At 51.1% G+C, this 16,887-nt stretch overlaps 1 protein-coding gene and 1 non-coding gene across 8 annotated transcripts; both read right to left on the bottom strand.

The window, feature by feature from the left end:
- Nucleotides 1-1,662: 1,662 nt before the first annotated feature.
- Nucleotides 1,663-16,887, bottom strand: LOC122388455 (DNA damage-binding protein 1-like). Of its 7 annotated transcripts, none has more exons than XM_043379545.1 (24): nucleotides 16,845-16,887; nucleotides 14,983-15,140; nucleotides 14,427-14,575; nucleotides 14,075-14,228; nucleotides 13,637-13,761; nucleotides 13,247-13,369; nucleotides 12,632-12,781; nucleotides 11,874-12,018; nucleotides 11,360-11,581; nucleotides 9,714-9,900; nucleotides 9,302-9,410; nucleotides 8,879-9,057; nucleotides 8,245-8,418; nucleotides 7,792-7,909; nucleotides 7,207-7,391; nucleotides 6,535-6,658; nucleotides 5,995-6,150; nucleotides 5,474-5,653; nucleotides 4,893-5,018; nucleotides 4,432-4,602; nucleotides 3,782-3,891; nucleotides 3,362-3,531; nucleotides 2,649-2,875; nucleotides 1,663-2,250 (listed from the first exon to the last, which is right to left on the bottom strand). In XM_043379545.1, the coding sequence occupies exons 2-24, from the start codon at nucleotides 15,041-15,043 to the stop codon at nucleotides 2,167-2,169; spliced, it is 3,429 nt and encodes a 1,142-aa protein (XP_043235480.1). In that variant the 5' UTR covers nucleotides 15,044-15,140; nucleotides 16,845-16,887; the 3' UTR covers nucleotides 1,663-2,166. The 7 variants fall into 7 exon arrangements, with proteins under 7 accessions (XP_043235480.1, XP_043235481.1, XP_043235478.1 ...); XM_043379546.1 differs by having other exon boundaries at nucleotides 16,591-16,854; XM_043379543.1 differs by having other exon boundaries at nucleotides 16,712-16,854.
- Nucleotides 6,818-6,889, bottom strand: Trnaa-cgc. Its single transcript has one exon. It is a non-coding gene; the product is annotated as a tRNA-Ala (tRNA).

The following is a 16,887-nucleotide window of genomic DNA, read 5'->3' as shown; positions in this document are numbered from 1 at the left end:
GACGGTGGCGGAGCTGAGCTGTCTCACTGACGCCGGAGTGGATCAGGTGGTCGACTGGGTGGCCGCCTGTGTTGGGTAGGAGGGGCGGGCGATGGGGGCTGTGTGGATATGGGGGAACTGCGTCAAGAAGGGAAGGTGGTAATGATGACCCAGAAGGGGAGATTGCTTGGAATTACATACAGCATACTGGCCGGTCACGAAATAATGTAGGAGGGTAAGGTGGCCGCTGGGTCTGTTTTAGACCTGACGATGCCCGAAATATCGTCGCAATAATCCTGAGCCATGTTTAACTTGTCAGCTGGTATGCGGCATACACTCGGGAGTTCGGTGCATCAATTTCAGTGTCGGTGGTTTCGTTGTGAAGTTATGGGGGTAATAGTTTTTACTGTGGCCGTGAAGTCAACCGTGGACTCTTATTTACACCACGGGATGTTACGAACGCCCAGGCACTTAATTATCAGTTCGTAGACGCATAGACTGAACGTTCAGGGAAAGATCGGGTGCGTATTGACCAGTAAAACGCCTTTTGGGCGAAGAACGAGCGAGCGAGATAGTGAGCCCTGCACGTGCGGAAGGGGAGAGGGTGCTTCCAACGGGCTTGTGCAAAGCACCCTTCTAGCTGGTCGCTAGCGGTGTGCCAAATTTGAACGCAATCGGCCCAGCCGTTCCTGAGATCTGGGAGCGGCATTCTGCACGTGCGCACGTGCAAACGGGGTCCAAAATGACTTTTGCACGGCACCCTACTAACTGGTCCCCAACCGTGTACCAAATTTGAGCGCAATCGGCCCAGCCGTTCTCGAGATCTGGAAACGCCCCCTGCACGTGCGCACGTGCAGTAGCACCCTAACCGCAACACATGGGAATGCTTTGCCTGGTGGGTGCCTACCTGTATGCCAAGTTTCAGCGAAATCGCCCCAGTAATTACCGAGTTACTGAAATGGGAACAAATTTGGCACCTCTTATTGTTGTATTTTGCACGTGCACTGGGGGTGACCCACATACATGGAGAGTATCCTATTTTAGGTAGAAGGAATGCTGCTACCCTACAAAAATTACCGCAAGTCAATCGCCCAAGCGGCTGCTGAGATATGAGCCTCTCAAAATCACTTCTTTTGCAAAACAGCTTGAACACCCTTGACTTTTCACGTGGCACGTGCCACGACGGTCACTGAGATGTATCAAAAGTAGCCAATTACGGGGTAGAAGGGATGGGGCTACCCAACAAAAAAGACCGCAGGCCAATCGGTCCAGCGGTTGCTGAGATATAAGCCTCTCAAAAGCGTTACAGGCCGGGCCGGGCCGGGCCGGGCCGGGCCGCTCATACTGAGATTTTTCCGTTATATTGAAAAGACTCACTTCGCTCGCTGCGCTCGCTCGCTCGTAATAACCGCTGGTTATGGGGGCATCTCATTGATCGTGTATGTTATCTGGTCCGTCCTAGTCACAAATACATATCACCGTCGAACCACGCCGGCTGCCTTTTCTCTCCAGATTTCCTACAGCTTTCTTGTGCATTGCCGTTTTTTTAACCGAATATAAATGCAACCCACGGGGCGACGCAGACGCTCGAATTCCACATCTTTTGCAACCAAACCTTGGTTTTCCCCCGTACCTGTCGAAGTTATCTACCACCTGGGTATTGTCCAATGCCATCACGCCATCTCTGTCAACTCGGTACACGTATATTCATCACACGTCGTCAACACGGGGCAGCGCAGCGGCAGCGAAGCTCGGGACGCGCAGTCGGGTCAGATACCGTCCCAGTGAGGGCCTCCTGTCCTCCCCACCCCCTCCCCTCCCCGCAGCGGGCGGGGCAGCTGAGCACGCCCAGTCTTCGCAACAACACCGCAATGGCAGCTCTTGGAGCAGACGGAACGGCGGCACAAAAATCACATCACTGCCGTCTTTACCGAGCTCGGGACAGGTCATCGTTTCAGCTGACAAACCAGATCTTTCGTAGTCCAAAACGCGAAGCTTCAATGAAGAGAGGATGACAACAGCTGCAGTTCTGAACGTCGAGCAGTGATCCCAGGTGACACCTGAAGCAGTCCGTCTGTGTGAGTCCGTTCCGTCCCGCCGCGCTCCTGTACAATTCACTGGCGGGGCGCGCGGCCTCGCTCGGTACAAGTCACAGCGCTGGGTGGCAGCAGCGGCCGGCGGCGCCTCTCAGTGTATCCTGGTGAGCTCCTCCACCGCCTTGATGATGTCATCCACGGTGGCGGCGCGCCGCTGGCTCGACGAGTCGGTGATCTGCGCGGAAACGCGAGCACAAAGGTGAGACGGTGGAGAAACGAGTGGTGCTAAGGATGCTTGCACAGGATTTAGTAGCAGCTCGGTGGTTTGTCACCGTAGATTTAAACGCGCGAAAACGTGATGGGTACCCAATAACAGCCGATCTTTCAGTATTTGGTTTCTGGTGAAGCGAATATGCCTGGCCTATCGACATCGGACTCTTGAACATCGGGAGTTGCATTTAAAAATGTGGAGGGTGTCGATTTGGTGTGAGGGCGGCTACATTCGACTTGTGGTCATTTATGTGCGTAATGCTCAATTTTACGTTAAAAAAACAGCTACACACCCATAAATAACCAAGTGCACCTTCCGGTTCCCCTTCCCGGACACCCAAACCACAACCACCATCGGCTCACCATGAGATCTCGGACGACCTCTGCCATCTGGTCCCGGTTCAGGTCCAGGAAGCTCTCGATCAGGTCCCCGTCGATGAATCCTTCGCACGGCTCCGTCTTTCGTTCACAGCGGTAGGCCCGCCACGCCGAGTGTTCGATTTTGCCGACGGGCCGGATGACTCGTGTCAGCTGGTGCTGCAGCTCCGAGATGAACGAGTAAAACTCGGGCTCCAGCTGGGTGACTAGACCTGCGGGAAGGATAGAGTGGGGTGGGTCAGGCCAGACTCCGAGGGGCGATACAAGTGGAGGAGAATGACGTTCGAGGGAATGTCGGAACGCCGCTTTTGGACGCACCATGCGTCCGACCGGTTGATGTAGTGATTATTCCAAATTGGTGTGGTCCAAACTAATTAGAGTGACAACGCTAACTTAGTCCTCATTTATGTGTCCAATATTACCGCTAAAGTCCCACAAGGAACCAGCATGATCCAGCTGCACAGACCAAGACAGCTCTTGAGCTGGTGATCTGAGGTGGAGAAAAGAGAAATGGTGATCTGAAGTGGAGAAAAGAGAAAAAAGAAAGAAAAAAGGGCAGACCGCACGTAACGGCTACGGTGCGTACCGTCTTATCTTTTGCACCCACGCATCATTTCGTCCCCCGGCCCGGAACATACTAAATAAGCCCCGAACGTCCCACCGACCCCGAGGACGTACTTCTTCCCTCGTGTACGTACCGACGGATCCCTGTACGGTGCCGAAGAGCACGCAGCCGGAGGTGGGCGCCATGCTCTCTGTGACTCCCTGCATCACCAGCGAGCCGTGTCGGAACACGTTTACCATGTCGCCCACGTGGTACCGTCCCACCTCCTGCATCTGCATCCGCTCCTCGTCTGTGGTGGCAGCGCTACGGGGCGGGAGGCAGGGGACAGGGGGACGGTCAGATCGTCACAGAGCACGACGAACAGCTGAAGGCAATAGAGCGGGAGTAGCATATTAAGTCAGGCCGCTTTTCTGAGCGGTCAGGTCAAGTAGTATACTCACTCACACAGCTCACACCCGATAGAGGTGGGCCACGACCGGAGTTTGACGGTGATGACAGGCGCACAGCTGCGACCGAGAGGGAAGCTCGTAGGTGGCTAGTCTATTTCGCTCACCTGTCTTTTTGGCAGACGAACAGGTTGTGGCTGTTCTCGGCGCCCAGGTACGTGTCGTCGTCGAGAATCTCCACCGCCGTCATGTACTTGGCGTTGAAGTCGCGCGCCATCTGCCGACAGCGGTGGCGTCAGCGTCAGCACATACACCGCAGGTCGAGCATCTCAAGCCCTGGACCCTGGTACGGGGACCCGCAGTTGCTTCTGTACACGAACCCCAACTCTAGCCGTCTGTCCTGTCCAGTAACAACCGATAACATTGATATCGACTGCTGGTCTCTGTACAAGAGCAGCTGAGGTTGTCTGGGCGTACCCTCTGACAGCTTATCGTTGTTCCCTGTGAGGGTGCTGGGACAATTTACTCAGGGTCGCTGTACAGTAGCAACTGCGGGTCCCCGTACTAGAGCTGGAGACTTAGGCGACTTAGAAACCGATTCATGGACGTCTACGAGCACTTCAGTCGCCCCTAAAATCAGACTCACTTATCAAAAACACCATGCCTTTTAAAAAATGCTTCCTGATGCTTTTAAATGCTATCTTCCTTCGTACTTATTCTACAGCCCCATATTCGGCCCAGGCCTAAACGGCCGAATCCTATTTCCAGCCTATCCTGGCCTATCCAGCTTGCTTTGGCGGCGTTTTCGCGCACCTACCTCGTCAAAGTTGCCCTCCATGGCCTTGTACTGTAGCGCAGTGATTGATCGCATCAGGTCTCCGACCAGCACAAAGTCGCCCTTGGTCTTGAGGTAGAGCGCTACCACGTTGTTGAAGTGACTGCACTCGAGTCGGAGCTCATGCTCGGCCGTCCATTCGAATAGCCGCACCTGAGGGCGGCGGGCAGCGGGGGAGGTCAGAATAGCCGCACCTGAGGGCGGCGAGAGAAGTCAGAATAGTTACACCTGAGAGTTCAGACAGTAGGCGAGGAGGTCAGAACAACGTATCTCAAGCTGAGCGTCGCCGTGAGTCCGATTAGGAGATTAGATCAATCATGGGGGTTGACACAAGACAAACTAAGTCCTCTTAAGGCCTACGGAGGTACGGAAGAGCGGAACTTCTGGGCTTCCATAGCACTTAAGTGAGTTAAGTCTGTCTGCGGTCGCGATGCCTCCCGTACCGTGCTGTTGATACTGGCCAGCAGTTTGCCGTTGAAGGCGGCCAGGCTGTAGCAGGCGCCCTTGATCTCCTTCTCGGAGACCTGGTTCAGCTTCTGGTCGTTGTACTGGAACACTACGATCCGACCCTGGGGACACGGCGAGGAGGGTAAGATCAATCGATATTCGATACAATTTTTCAATCCCATGAATATTATAAGTAGCGAGCACTACAATACCATTTTATTGCTGTCTAGTCTACCAAATGACTTACCCATATCACTTTCTAGTCTAGTAGCACGGAATATATAGTCTACGACATATATAGTCTGTCGTAGAATACATATTCCGTGCTAGTAGTTAACTTACCCGCAGCACTTTTCCTATTAACATCAATACTAAGAGGCCCTGTTTTATGGATGTTATAAAGTATCGTCATTCGTCAGTCTTCTGCAGGCTTGTGCGACAGTAACTCCCTCTTTGCAGTATGACATGCATCACTAAAATATTGTAGGAGACCTAATCTTTATACGGAGCAGAAAAGTCCCTCCTGATCATACCCTATCCACACTCCTCCCCTCATAGCGTCCCAAGCGACACACACCTGTTTGGGCTCTGACTCCTCGGGGTTGACGTAGGCGGTGCCGACCACGAAGTAGCAGGCCGGGTCGTTGTCAAACTTCATCGAGATCAGGCTGAGAGCATACTCGGAGGGTACAAACGAGTGCGCGTGCTGCACCTCGAACGTGTGCTGGTCGATGATGAGTAGACTGTGCACCTCCACCTGGAGGAATGGCGGCCGCGGAGGGAAGGAACGGTCAGAGAAGAGACCAAAAGAGCCCCCCACCTACAGTCAGAGCCGCCACGGACGGGAGGGGACGGTCAGATATCAGACTCAAAGGGAGCAGACGTGTGCTTATAGTTTGAGGCATGAGTCGTGAGTTCACACGCTGCAGAAAACCACGATATCGGCTACTTGAGACACTCACAGACTTCGTAATAAGTCGATGATTGTCTAAAGTGGTAGCGATATTTCACTTAAGTTTTTTTTTTTTTTACTCGACTGTTCAAGTAGGACGCCGAGCAGCACTCATGAATCATGTCATGTATGCGCTGAATACCGACCTCCTGTCCCTGCTCGAGCTGCTGCAGTGAGGGCCGGTGCAGCTGGCTGCTGGACGACTGTGTGATGGTTTTGGCCTCGGTGGAGGCGGACGGTCGCGGCGCCACCAGACAGCTGGAGCCCTGCTCGTCCAGACGCATCGAAAGCACGCCGAACGTCTGAAAAACAGACCGGTGACGTTAAAAACGATCACTGATCAATGACGTGATGGCGGACCAAAGGAAAAATCCGGAACTACAGAGAATACTACATAGATACTAGAAACAGAATAGAACTAATAAGAATTTGTAGTTATGTCCATCAAAAGACCTTGATGTCACATCTAACGGCGATTCACGGTGACAAGGAGGACGTCTAAGGCCAAGGGCGTTTCGTCCTCATCCACTCCGCCGGGAACACGCATGTCGCATATATTCTAACGCTAGTCACGCAGTACCATGGTCGTTACTCGTTCCCTCCCCTTTGTCCGCGGCCACACGGTGAGACGGCCGGGTTTCAGTCAACTCCTGACCTCTCACCTCTGTGGACTCCCGGCCTCTCACCTCAGTGGACTCCTGGTAGGCGATCCGCCGCGGCGACTCGTACAGTTTGACGGAGCGGATGTGCAGCTTCTGAATGTCGTCCACCACGCCGATTGTGATCGTGGTGTCGGTGGCCAGCGCCAAACTGGTCACACAAAACGAACGGGCGAGACAATGTCAGTAAGAAAAAATAGATATATCAGCTGATAAAAATGCTAACAGGATTTGCTGATTTTTAGCAGAAAATCATCGCGGCCATCGCAGCAGGGCTGCAAGCTCCCAACGCAAAGTGACCCAAAACGGTTGGAGATGCCGGGGTTTGAACCCGGGGCCTCTCACATGCGAAGCGAGCGCTCTACCACTGAGCTACATCCCCACTTGGAACAGGTCGATCCAAACGAACAACTGAAAGTGAAGAACAGTGACAGCTGCCAGCCGGATATGTCTGTGACAACTCTGATCAGAAAAGGGTAATTACTAGTCAACTGTAAGTCTGTACTTCAATCAGCAAGGTAAAACGGCTGATCACGAAAAAAGCAAGAGTTCAGAAGGCACTCCCCACTCCACACAAGGGACCCCTGATGCCTGACGGGAGTGGTCAGCGGTTGCGAGAGCAACAGCAGCAAGTGAGATCATTGAATTATACATGGCACGTACCGTACCGTATCAATTACAGCACCCCGGCGGCCTCACCTGTTCCTGTAGGCGCGCGTGTTGAGCGTGCACATGTGGTTGACCTCTCGCAGGTTGACGTTGGAGAAGACGAGCTTATAGTTTGATGAGTAGATGACGGCCGGCCGATCGGAGCAGGCGAACACGGAGCTGGTCGAGTGGGGCCGGAAGGCGCGCAGCACCGTCGGCTGGGTGCCCAGCGTCACCTGATGGACGGCGGTACGGGTCAGAGCGGACACACATCAGCGCTGGCACGCGTCCCGCGGGCAGTTACCTACAAATGTGAACTATACTGCTAACGTAACTCTGAACAAAGTTAATAGCGATCGTTGATAATAATGTGAGCGATCCATCAATGCAACATTTTTGGAGTACCTGAGTGGCCCTTCACGATATTGGTCACGATAGTGGTCCTTCACGATCCTTCACGAAAATATTGTAACAATATGTATGCTTACAAAGCCTATGCTCAAAGTACAGGCATGTGAACTGTGAAGGTCATTGGCTACTGTTGATAGGCGTGAAAAAATGTGATAATTCGTGCAAAAACCCAACACTTTCGTATAATAAAATCCCAAAATACTGATGACCATGCCACGAACCGACCTTTTTCTTCTCTGTCAGCAGTCCGCTCTTGAGGTGTACGTGGAAGTAAAAGAGTGAGCCATCACCCATGGCCACCAGGCAGTAGGGCACGCCCTCAAACTCGGCCAGCAGGATGGACCTGATGGGGGAGAATTGGTCAGTTGTGCAACATAGTAAACAAACCTGCCAGGCATCAATTCGTTCATTACATAACACTATAACTAGCTAACATTCGGAAACTATAACTGGCCAACAGACGCACTTAATCTGACTCTAACTGGCATACGCACCGCACTGTACTGACTCTAGCTGGCATAGGCCACACTGTATAATGATGATGATGATGATGATGATTAGAGGATTTCTGGAGCCCGGAACTGCGGTGGTTATCGGAGCTCATAACAGACCACACTGTAACCTAGCTAAGTAGACCATCGACACTGCCACTGACATTTAGACGACGTACTAACTCACCTGGGGATGATCTCGCCGCCGAGACACTCTTTACAGAGCGGCTGCAGGGCCGGCAGGGAGAGTGTGCGTGCCGAGATGTCGGTCCACAGGGCCACGGCGGCCAGCTCAGCGCGCTGTTGGCCGGCCGACGGCGTCAGGTCGATACAGGCCACCTCGTGCTCCAGAGTGGTCATACTGTGAAACGGGCGAGGCGGGAACGAGGGTTAGCGTTTCAGATCGTCTCGGGAGAAGGGCTTGATAGACATATCGTCGCGATTTAACGGGTTCGATAACAAGTAAGCGGTAAGCGGTACAGTTATAGAAGGACGGACGTCCGAACAGACAAGAAGCACTGAGTCACTGGCCTATAATTGGGGAGGAACGTGTATGTACTGCATGTATTACACGGCCGGTTATATAGTTGGAAATTCTACGAGCGAATGCTTCAATTCCGTACAAATACATCCACAACTATCGTCATGGAAGATAAAACTCTGCATTAAGTGCTTGGTAGTGAAGAAAGATGCTCACGTTCACGTTTACGCCTGAGCCCAAAAAGTACTGGTATTCCGCAGTCCATACAGCGACACCCCAGTCATATCCCCAGAACTACACTGCATCAGACCCCCACGTCCCTCGCCCGTCGCCCACTGACCTTTTTTGGACAACCTCTCCGCTCTCAATCTCCAGGTAGAAGAGGTCGCTGCCGACGGCGCAGGCCAGCTGGCACGTGTTGGCCGTGACCACGGAGATGTTTCGGCCGCCCGGCGGACGCCACTCACTCAGTAGTCGGCCCGTCGAGTCGCTGAGCAGACGCGCAGAGCTGGCCGTCACCTGGTCGGCGGGAAAGGACACGGTTCAGTGATGTTGGGAGATGTTGGTGGTGTGGTGTCAATGGTCATGTCTTACTTAGAATAGTGGAAAACGGTAGTGAAAGGGTATAATAACAAAAAAGTAGAGTCGTGATAAAGTAGGCACTAGACATTACCTCTAGAAGCAATAAACGATTTGTGAGAATGACTTTCTGTCCCCAAACCACATGAAAGCAGGTCGTAAGCCCAGCTAAAAGTCGACTGACCTGGAGAATCTGCGAGTGTTGTACGTTACTGCAGAAGAATGTCTGCTGATCGCTGGCCAGACCGGCAATCTCCGTCTCCTCTACCTCGTCTCCCACCAGACTCAGCACTCTGTAATGGGGGAAGGGTCAGTTACCGACGTACTGAGAGGTATGGACACTGGACAGGTCAGTTGCAAAAAGAAACCAGCCACACTGAGCACTTTGAAACGGGGGAAATGACACGAAGAGAGCAATTACGAGACATTCACCACTGACTAAGCATCCTGTGACATTGCTTGTAAACCAATAACACTTATTGACAACCAATGATGGAAAAACAACAACACAAAACACCAGACCCAACAGCTTCCCGACCTTTTCCACCCATGTCTCCCTTCTGCCCTCACTCTCCCATAACCCAGCCATTGCTCACCGCGTCTCTCCGACGAAGGCGATGACGAGCGTATTGTCAAACAGCTCGTCTCCGTCTCCGTCTCCGTCTCCGCCGGCTCCCACCCGCAGACTCCACATGGCCTTGATGCCGGCCAGGTCTATGCTGGCCAACTCGTGGATGCCGATGCCGTTCCTGATGACCCGTAGACTGCCGTCTTTGAACGCTCCTGGTGACAAGGAACATCGGTTAACCGAGTCGTACATCTAATTATCATCCTATTCGCAAATGTATCTATTTCCAAAGCCCCATAACCTTGATGTCGGTACATATTCTGATCATATTATTCGCAAAGGTATCTAATATCTATTTCCGGAACCTCATAGCCTTCATGTCAATCATTTTCATACCGTCGCTAAATCTTATCATCCTCAGTTCCCGTCCCCGGACCTGGTCACCCTGGTACGTCTTTCACATGAGTAGGGGAGAGTGGGGCAAAGCGGCCACCCTAACGCTTCTCACGATGCCAACGCTTGATTTTTAAACTTGGAAAGATTCTTTCTATACCAATGTGATCCCTATTAAGTTGCCTTTTATTTCAACTGCGTTTTATTTCCAAAGGCGTTCACATATGAAAGATATTGACAAAACTTTAAACCTATGCATATTGGCCACTTTGCCCCATACCCTGGGGCAAAGCGGCCACCGGCGTCTTCTCAAGTCCCGATATGAGAAACAAAATAGTTGCCTCGTGTACGACTAGGGTATTTGATGGTGACAAGGTTAAGCGAGGATGGAGGTTTACTTTATCATCTTCCACCTGTAGGTAAACAAAGAAAGGATTTTCATGAAAATAGACATTTAATTGCATTATTTGGTAACTCATGCAACTGAAAAGTGGCGAAGATGAATGCATGACGACACATTTGAATATAAATAATGTTTTTTATCCAGATGGAAGCAACTTACGGCCAATTGGGGGGTGGCCACTTTGCCCCGGCCACTTTGCCCCGCGCATACCGTCCGAGACAAAAACATTCCAGCTTAGCTATTAGTGGGGTAAAAAACATTAAAATTGGTAGAATACATGTATGATAGCCATGCAATGCATGGACAAGAACGCTTATAAAAATTCCAAACGGTTATGGAATAACATAACATTAAAAAATTGTAAACATAGTTGGTAACCTGGCAAGAAATGCTTTTCCGTGTTTCACAGAACAATGGTGATGGGCCTGAAACCCCGGTCTGGCTCATTCGAACGACCGTGAAGAGAAGTATAATTGGAAACCATAAATTGGAACTGACGCCAGCTATGAAGGGCTAAAACGATGGGTGGCCGCTTTGCCCCGGGTGGCCGCTTTGCCCCACTCTCCCCTACGTGACCAGATGCCCCTGCCGTCCCCTCACCTGAGCACCTGTGACGTGACCTGACCCTGCCGTCCCCCTGCCGTCCCTGACTTCAGCACGTGACCAGTTGTCCCTGATCCTGCCGCTCCCTCACCTGAGCACGTGACCAGCTGTCCCTGATCCTGCCGCTCCAGGACCCCTCCCCCTGCCGTCCCTCACCTGAGCACGTGACCAGCTGTCCCTGACCCTGCCGTCCCTCACCTGAGCACGTGACCAGCTGTCCCTGGCCCTGCCGTAACACGTGACAAGCTGCCCCTGCCACCCCCGCCGTCCCTCACCTGAGCACGTGACCAGCTGTCCCTGGCCCTGTCGCTCCAGGTCCACCACCACCATGTCCACGATGGGCGCCAGGTTGGTGTGTGAGTCGAGCACGGTCAGGTAGGAGCCGTTCTCGTCGGGCTGCACCCGGAGCTGGACCAGCTGAGAGTCGCCCAGCCGAGAGCCCACGAACACCACGCCGTTGTCCAGGTAGTTGATACACTCTGGAATACTGCACTCGCCTAGAGAAGGACGGAAGGATGGATGGAGGGAGGGAGGGGGAGGGAGCTGTCAGACACAGTCAGATCAAACTACGGTGGCAGTGTACTCGTATCACAAACCATGCAAACGTGTTGTAGTCAAGCAACGTCATAGATACATCATACCATCAGACCCTCGAGCTACCGAACTTCGAACTTCACCCTCGAACTTCCGGTGATCCAATCTTCCCAGTTCCCACACCGTCAATTTCTATAATTCGCTTCCTCGCTCTCCCTATCCTCCCTCTGTCCTCCCTTCCTCCCCCGTCCTCACCGAGTAGTTCGACCTGTATGTCTCGCTCGGCGCCCTCCTTTTCCTCGCCATCCAGCAGCACCATGAACAGGCGGCCGGCCATGTCGCCCATCAGGTAGCGGCAGCCGTTGGGGTCCACCCGGCCGTAGCAGGTCATTGTGCTCTGCTGCAGAGCACAGGGACGAGGGACGGTCAGGTGAGACTGACGCCGGTGAAATGATCAGGAGCTGGGTACGGATAATGTTCTGAAGGTCTCCTTGATTTTGTTACTCCTCTACTCGGTACTTGAAACGTACAGGTCTCGCGAGATTAAGCGGTAGGTTTTGCACTTTTAGATTTCCGGTTATATCTCAGAAACTAATTGATCTACGATGAAGCCATTTTACACGATCATGGCCGGCTTGTTACCCAACAAGTCGATCGCATCTTCAACACTTAAAAGCTTAAGACGACGAAGATATAGCCTGAAGTACACTAAATTTTCTAGGTGCAAAACCTACCGCTAAAACCCGCGAGACCTGTACGTTACGGTACTTGAGAGGACCGTAAATAATAGCAACGATATTCCAATAGGTGAAATGCCTTTTTGGCATAGTTATAAAGTGCAAATTTGCACCACATCGCAAAATAAAACTTTGAGAACATCATATCGAAACAACAAATAATTTCCAAACAGCACCAAGCATCGCGAGCACTGGCACACTAATTCTGAGACCAGTTACAGGCGTGACACAGCCCCAGCAGGGCACGTGCATCAGACTCCACGAACGCGGCTCTACCTTGAGTATGGGCGGCGCCACTGTGATATAGCTGCTGCCGTTGTGGTAGGTGATGGACTCCTGGCCGACGATCAGAGCCCCGTACAGCGGCGCAGGTACGGGTACGATCATCGCCGCCTCCGGCTCGACGTTCTCCTGTTTCCACGGACTCTGAGGGAAACACAAGGCGCACAGACACATTAACACAAGATCGATCATGGCCGCCTCGGGCTCGACGTTCTCCTGTTTCCACGGACTCTGAGAGCGAGAGAGTACATTAACATACGATCGGTCATGGCTCGACGTTCTCCTGTTCCTACGGACCCTGGGAGAGCGAGTGCGGGCACAGTAACACAAAATGGTGATAGCTAACGGGATAGAACGAACAGCATTAGTCTTTTAGCCATCATCCAAACCTCACTGAAGAACAGGTTAAATAAAAACAGATGGTGACGGGATGAAATGCTGAAAAAGGGAAGGCGATATAACTACAGCACCAGTTCCCTAGCAAAATATAATCTAAATGTCAGTACCCTTACAGTCACAGAGGTGATGTTTAAACTTTAAATACCGCTCACCGCACACAGGCCCTCCCCACTCCGCTCACCCCACGGCCGCTCTCCCGCGCGTTCTCACCCTGATAAACTCCTTCTCCTTCAGCGAGATCTCGTGTGTCTTGACGTGACGACCGTGTGCATCCTGATGAATCAACACTACAGTAGGGTTGGCACAGCCGTACAGAAACTCGATGTCTTGCACCTGTAGTGAATAGAAAATCAACGTCAATGGTAACCATTTAGTATAGCGCACTGATTCAAAACACGACGGTGATACCTATACATTTAACAATACAACATATCCTCATGCTCTCATACCTCTCGCAGATATCCAGCTAGTCATAAAATGTTTTAGTCATACGTCTTACCTCCCTCACTTAACCTCCAGCCCGTCTGCCGCCTCCCCATATCCCCTCATGCGCGACGAACAAAGATTCGGCCATCTCTCGCCACCTGCTCCATCACCTACCGTCAGTTCCTCGAGCCGTATGTTGTAGGCCTTCAGTTCGCCACTCTCCTTCTCCAGCGGGATGATCTTCAGGATACCGTCGTACAGTCGCAGCGCGATACACCGAGACTCCGGGTCGATAATGCCTGCAGCGGCCAGGCAGAAACGGATTAGAACAAAGCAAGACCAGAGCCGGCAAAAAAGACAATTAGACGATAACGTTTCATTAATTATTAATGTCCGAGGCAATTAAGCACTTAATGGAGAGGCAGCTGGACTTGATGTCACTAATCTCGGTACGATTTCCTACGTTACATGATGTTATAACTTGTGGCGCTAAACCAAACAATGGCTCAACAGCCCTACAAGCTTCAAGTTCGATAACATACCATCACACCCGGCACAACCAGACACACGCACTACACACGGCACGTCCCGTGTCAGTGATCACAAACGTACCGATGATACCCGTCTCTGCCGGCTTTCCGATCCGATCTGCCACGTTGCCGTGCACCTTTGTGACAATCTCCAGCGACTCGCCGCGCCCGACACACTCCAGGATCATAGCGTTGTAGTGCTGTGTCACGATGAACAGCAGGTTCTTCTCCTCGTCCTGGTGCAAACAGGGGATGCTTGCTTAGTCAAAAATGGCCGCAACAAAAAATGCAACTTTTGGCAACGGTGATGATGTTGAGAGGAACGCAAAATTAAGAGTGAAATCTGTATCAAAAAGTCACTGGCTGTGAAAGTGTAACACAATAATTGTACTCCACAGATAGCATTCAGGACCATGAGCCAACGCATTCCTTACACAAGGTCTGAAGAGTTTCATGACGGAGATGAGGCCGTAGATGCCGATCTCCTTCACAGGCTGGAGACCCTCGGGTGACACAATGAACACCTCCAGCCGGTTGTTTTTGGCCATGATCAGGTTCAGGTCAGTTGGCGATGTGAAGTTGCCTGGTGAATGGAGTGAATGATTATGTCAGCGGGATCATGGTAAGACATGAAATGAACACAGTCTGAAACAAGATCCACTATTCCCTGGAAACAAGCACAAAGAGGAAACCTACAAGGTTGATGGAAAAGGAATATAATTTCCATTACATAGACGCAGTGGGCGGAGCTTGGAGGCTGTGTACGGTCCGACCGCACACACGGCCCGTGAACAGCCCTCTGAATAAGTTGAGAGGGAGAGGGAGAGGTAGAGGGAGAGGAATTACCTGTCACACAGTGGTTTATTGCTGTGGGCTTCTGAGCTGTCACTACATAGTTGTGTGACATGGTTACTTTTCTTGCTTATATATATGTTCCAGCCAGGGAGAGAGACGGAGAGAGAAAGAGAGAGAGGGAGAGAGAAAACTTACCTGTCACACAGTGGTTTACTGCTGTGGGCTTCTGAGCTGTCACTACATAGTTGTGTGACATGATTACTTTTCTTGCTTAAATATGTGCTCCAGTCAGCACAACAGATTGGCTTCAGACTCCACACTTAACCCAGATGCCTCAGAAGTCAGAAAACATCCTGAAATATGATTTTAAGTTAAACATGGTCAAGTCGATGTCTCTACAGCAGAATGCAGAATTTATTATCATAATTTCACCTTCATAACACTGCAAAATAACTTCCTTACGATGTGCGAGAATTTTGAAGGCCCTTGGGCCTGTGAGACAGGAGACTCTTGACTTATCATGGCATGCTCCATGACAATACCTCTGCATCAGTTGTTAGAATGGGCCAGTCTGCAAAGTATGGCTTGTGGGTCGCTGAGGCGCACTGGCCCAAGTTCAAAATCCGCACCAATCTTTCAAACAGAACCGGAAAATCAGCACCAAAGCCGGGTGAGGATACAAAAAAATCAGTATTCTCTTAGCAGACGTCACCCGAGCTGCCATATCGTTATCGTTAGGTAGGTTGGTTGGCTGTAGGTTGTAGGTTGGTAGGTCAGGTTGTAGGTTGGTAGGTTAGGTTGCAGGTTGTAGGTTGTAGGTAAGGTTAGGTCAGGTTAGATTATGTTTTGTTATATATTTAACCGTGAAAAAACAGCTGTTGCGCACATGAGACTATGTAGATATGGCAGCTCAGGTAACGTCTGCTAAGAGAGTAGGTACCAAAAAATCTTGACCGAACCCGCAAAAGTGACAAGTTGAAAGCCGCACTGACCTCAATTACGGGGCCCTGTTTCACCGGTGATAGCAGCACGCTACTATCAAATTGCGCGAGCTGACGTAATGTGATGAGAGCTCTGTTCGCACCCCGTTTATTTATCAGCAGGCTACGACCATGCTGCTACTTCTTGGCTCCTCATTGGTCGAATTCAAGTGGTCTATTCGCTAGACCAATGAGAGGCCAAGCTGCGCCAGCAATAACTTCCTTATATGGGGAAAACCGACAGCACACTGATATAAAAACAGCAAGCGAACAGAGCTGAGGGATGACGGTGAAAACAGGGCGCCTGGGGCGATTTGATCAAGGTTCGTTAATTTACACGTGATGTTTGGGACATAGAAGGCCCATGGAGCGGGAGAAGTTCCAAATATCACGTGACTAATATGCCCTCCGGCGCCCTGTTTTCACCGGCGTCCGAGCTGAGGTCACACTAATGACGTTTCGTGTAATCCGTGAGCTGCGTTTGGAACAGAGTTGCTGTCTCATTGAATGCGTTTGATAACATTTGTTTGATCGCACGGCTGTGAAGATGTTAGCAGCAATTTTTGATGACATCACACATATTGACGGCATCATGGTTTGTTGATGTTTCCATGGAAACCCAATTTGACACGTGTGATAGCAGCCGGCAGCGTGCTGCTATCACCGGTGAAACAGGGCCCTGATATGTCAGCCATAAGCCTGACCTCTCAGTAGTATGAAAACAAAACGAGATATGCACTGCAAGACTCAGACTAGAACAAAAAGCATGTCAATGTCATGACAATACAAGAACCAAACAGGAGCCCTATCCGGTTACCGGTACCTGCCCGTGGCGATTCATCCACGGTGATAATTGTGCGGACATAGACATAGATTGAAATGTTTTGAATTTAAAATGGTTGAAACTGGAACTATACCAAAGCGGAAAGCCGGCTAAGCCATACCTGCAACTATATATGGCCTTGGTTGAAACTCTTTATTTCTATGGTTGAAACGTTTCTTATAGGTATCTTGGTTGAAACAGTGAGTCGAATATATTCAAAATTCAAATACCGCATCCACCACAACAACAATTACACGAAAATGCGCTTTATGAACTTCTCTGATTCACACCAAGCGA

This window comes from Amphibalanus amphitrite, unplaced genomic scaffold (assembly GCF_019059575.1).
Source record: "Amphibalanus amphitrite isolate SeventyFive unplaced genomic scaffold, NRLGWU_Aamphi_draft 000323F_arrow, whole genome shotgun sequence".
In the NCBI taxonomy this organism is placed as follows: domain Eukaryota; kingdom Metazoa; phylum Arthropoda; class Thecostraca; order Balanomorpha; family Balanidae; genus Amphibalanus; species Amphibalanus amphitrite.
Note: the sequence above shows the minus strand (reverse complement) of the source record. Positions and strands in the feature narration are given on the sequence as shown.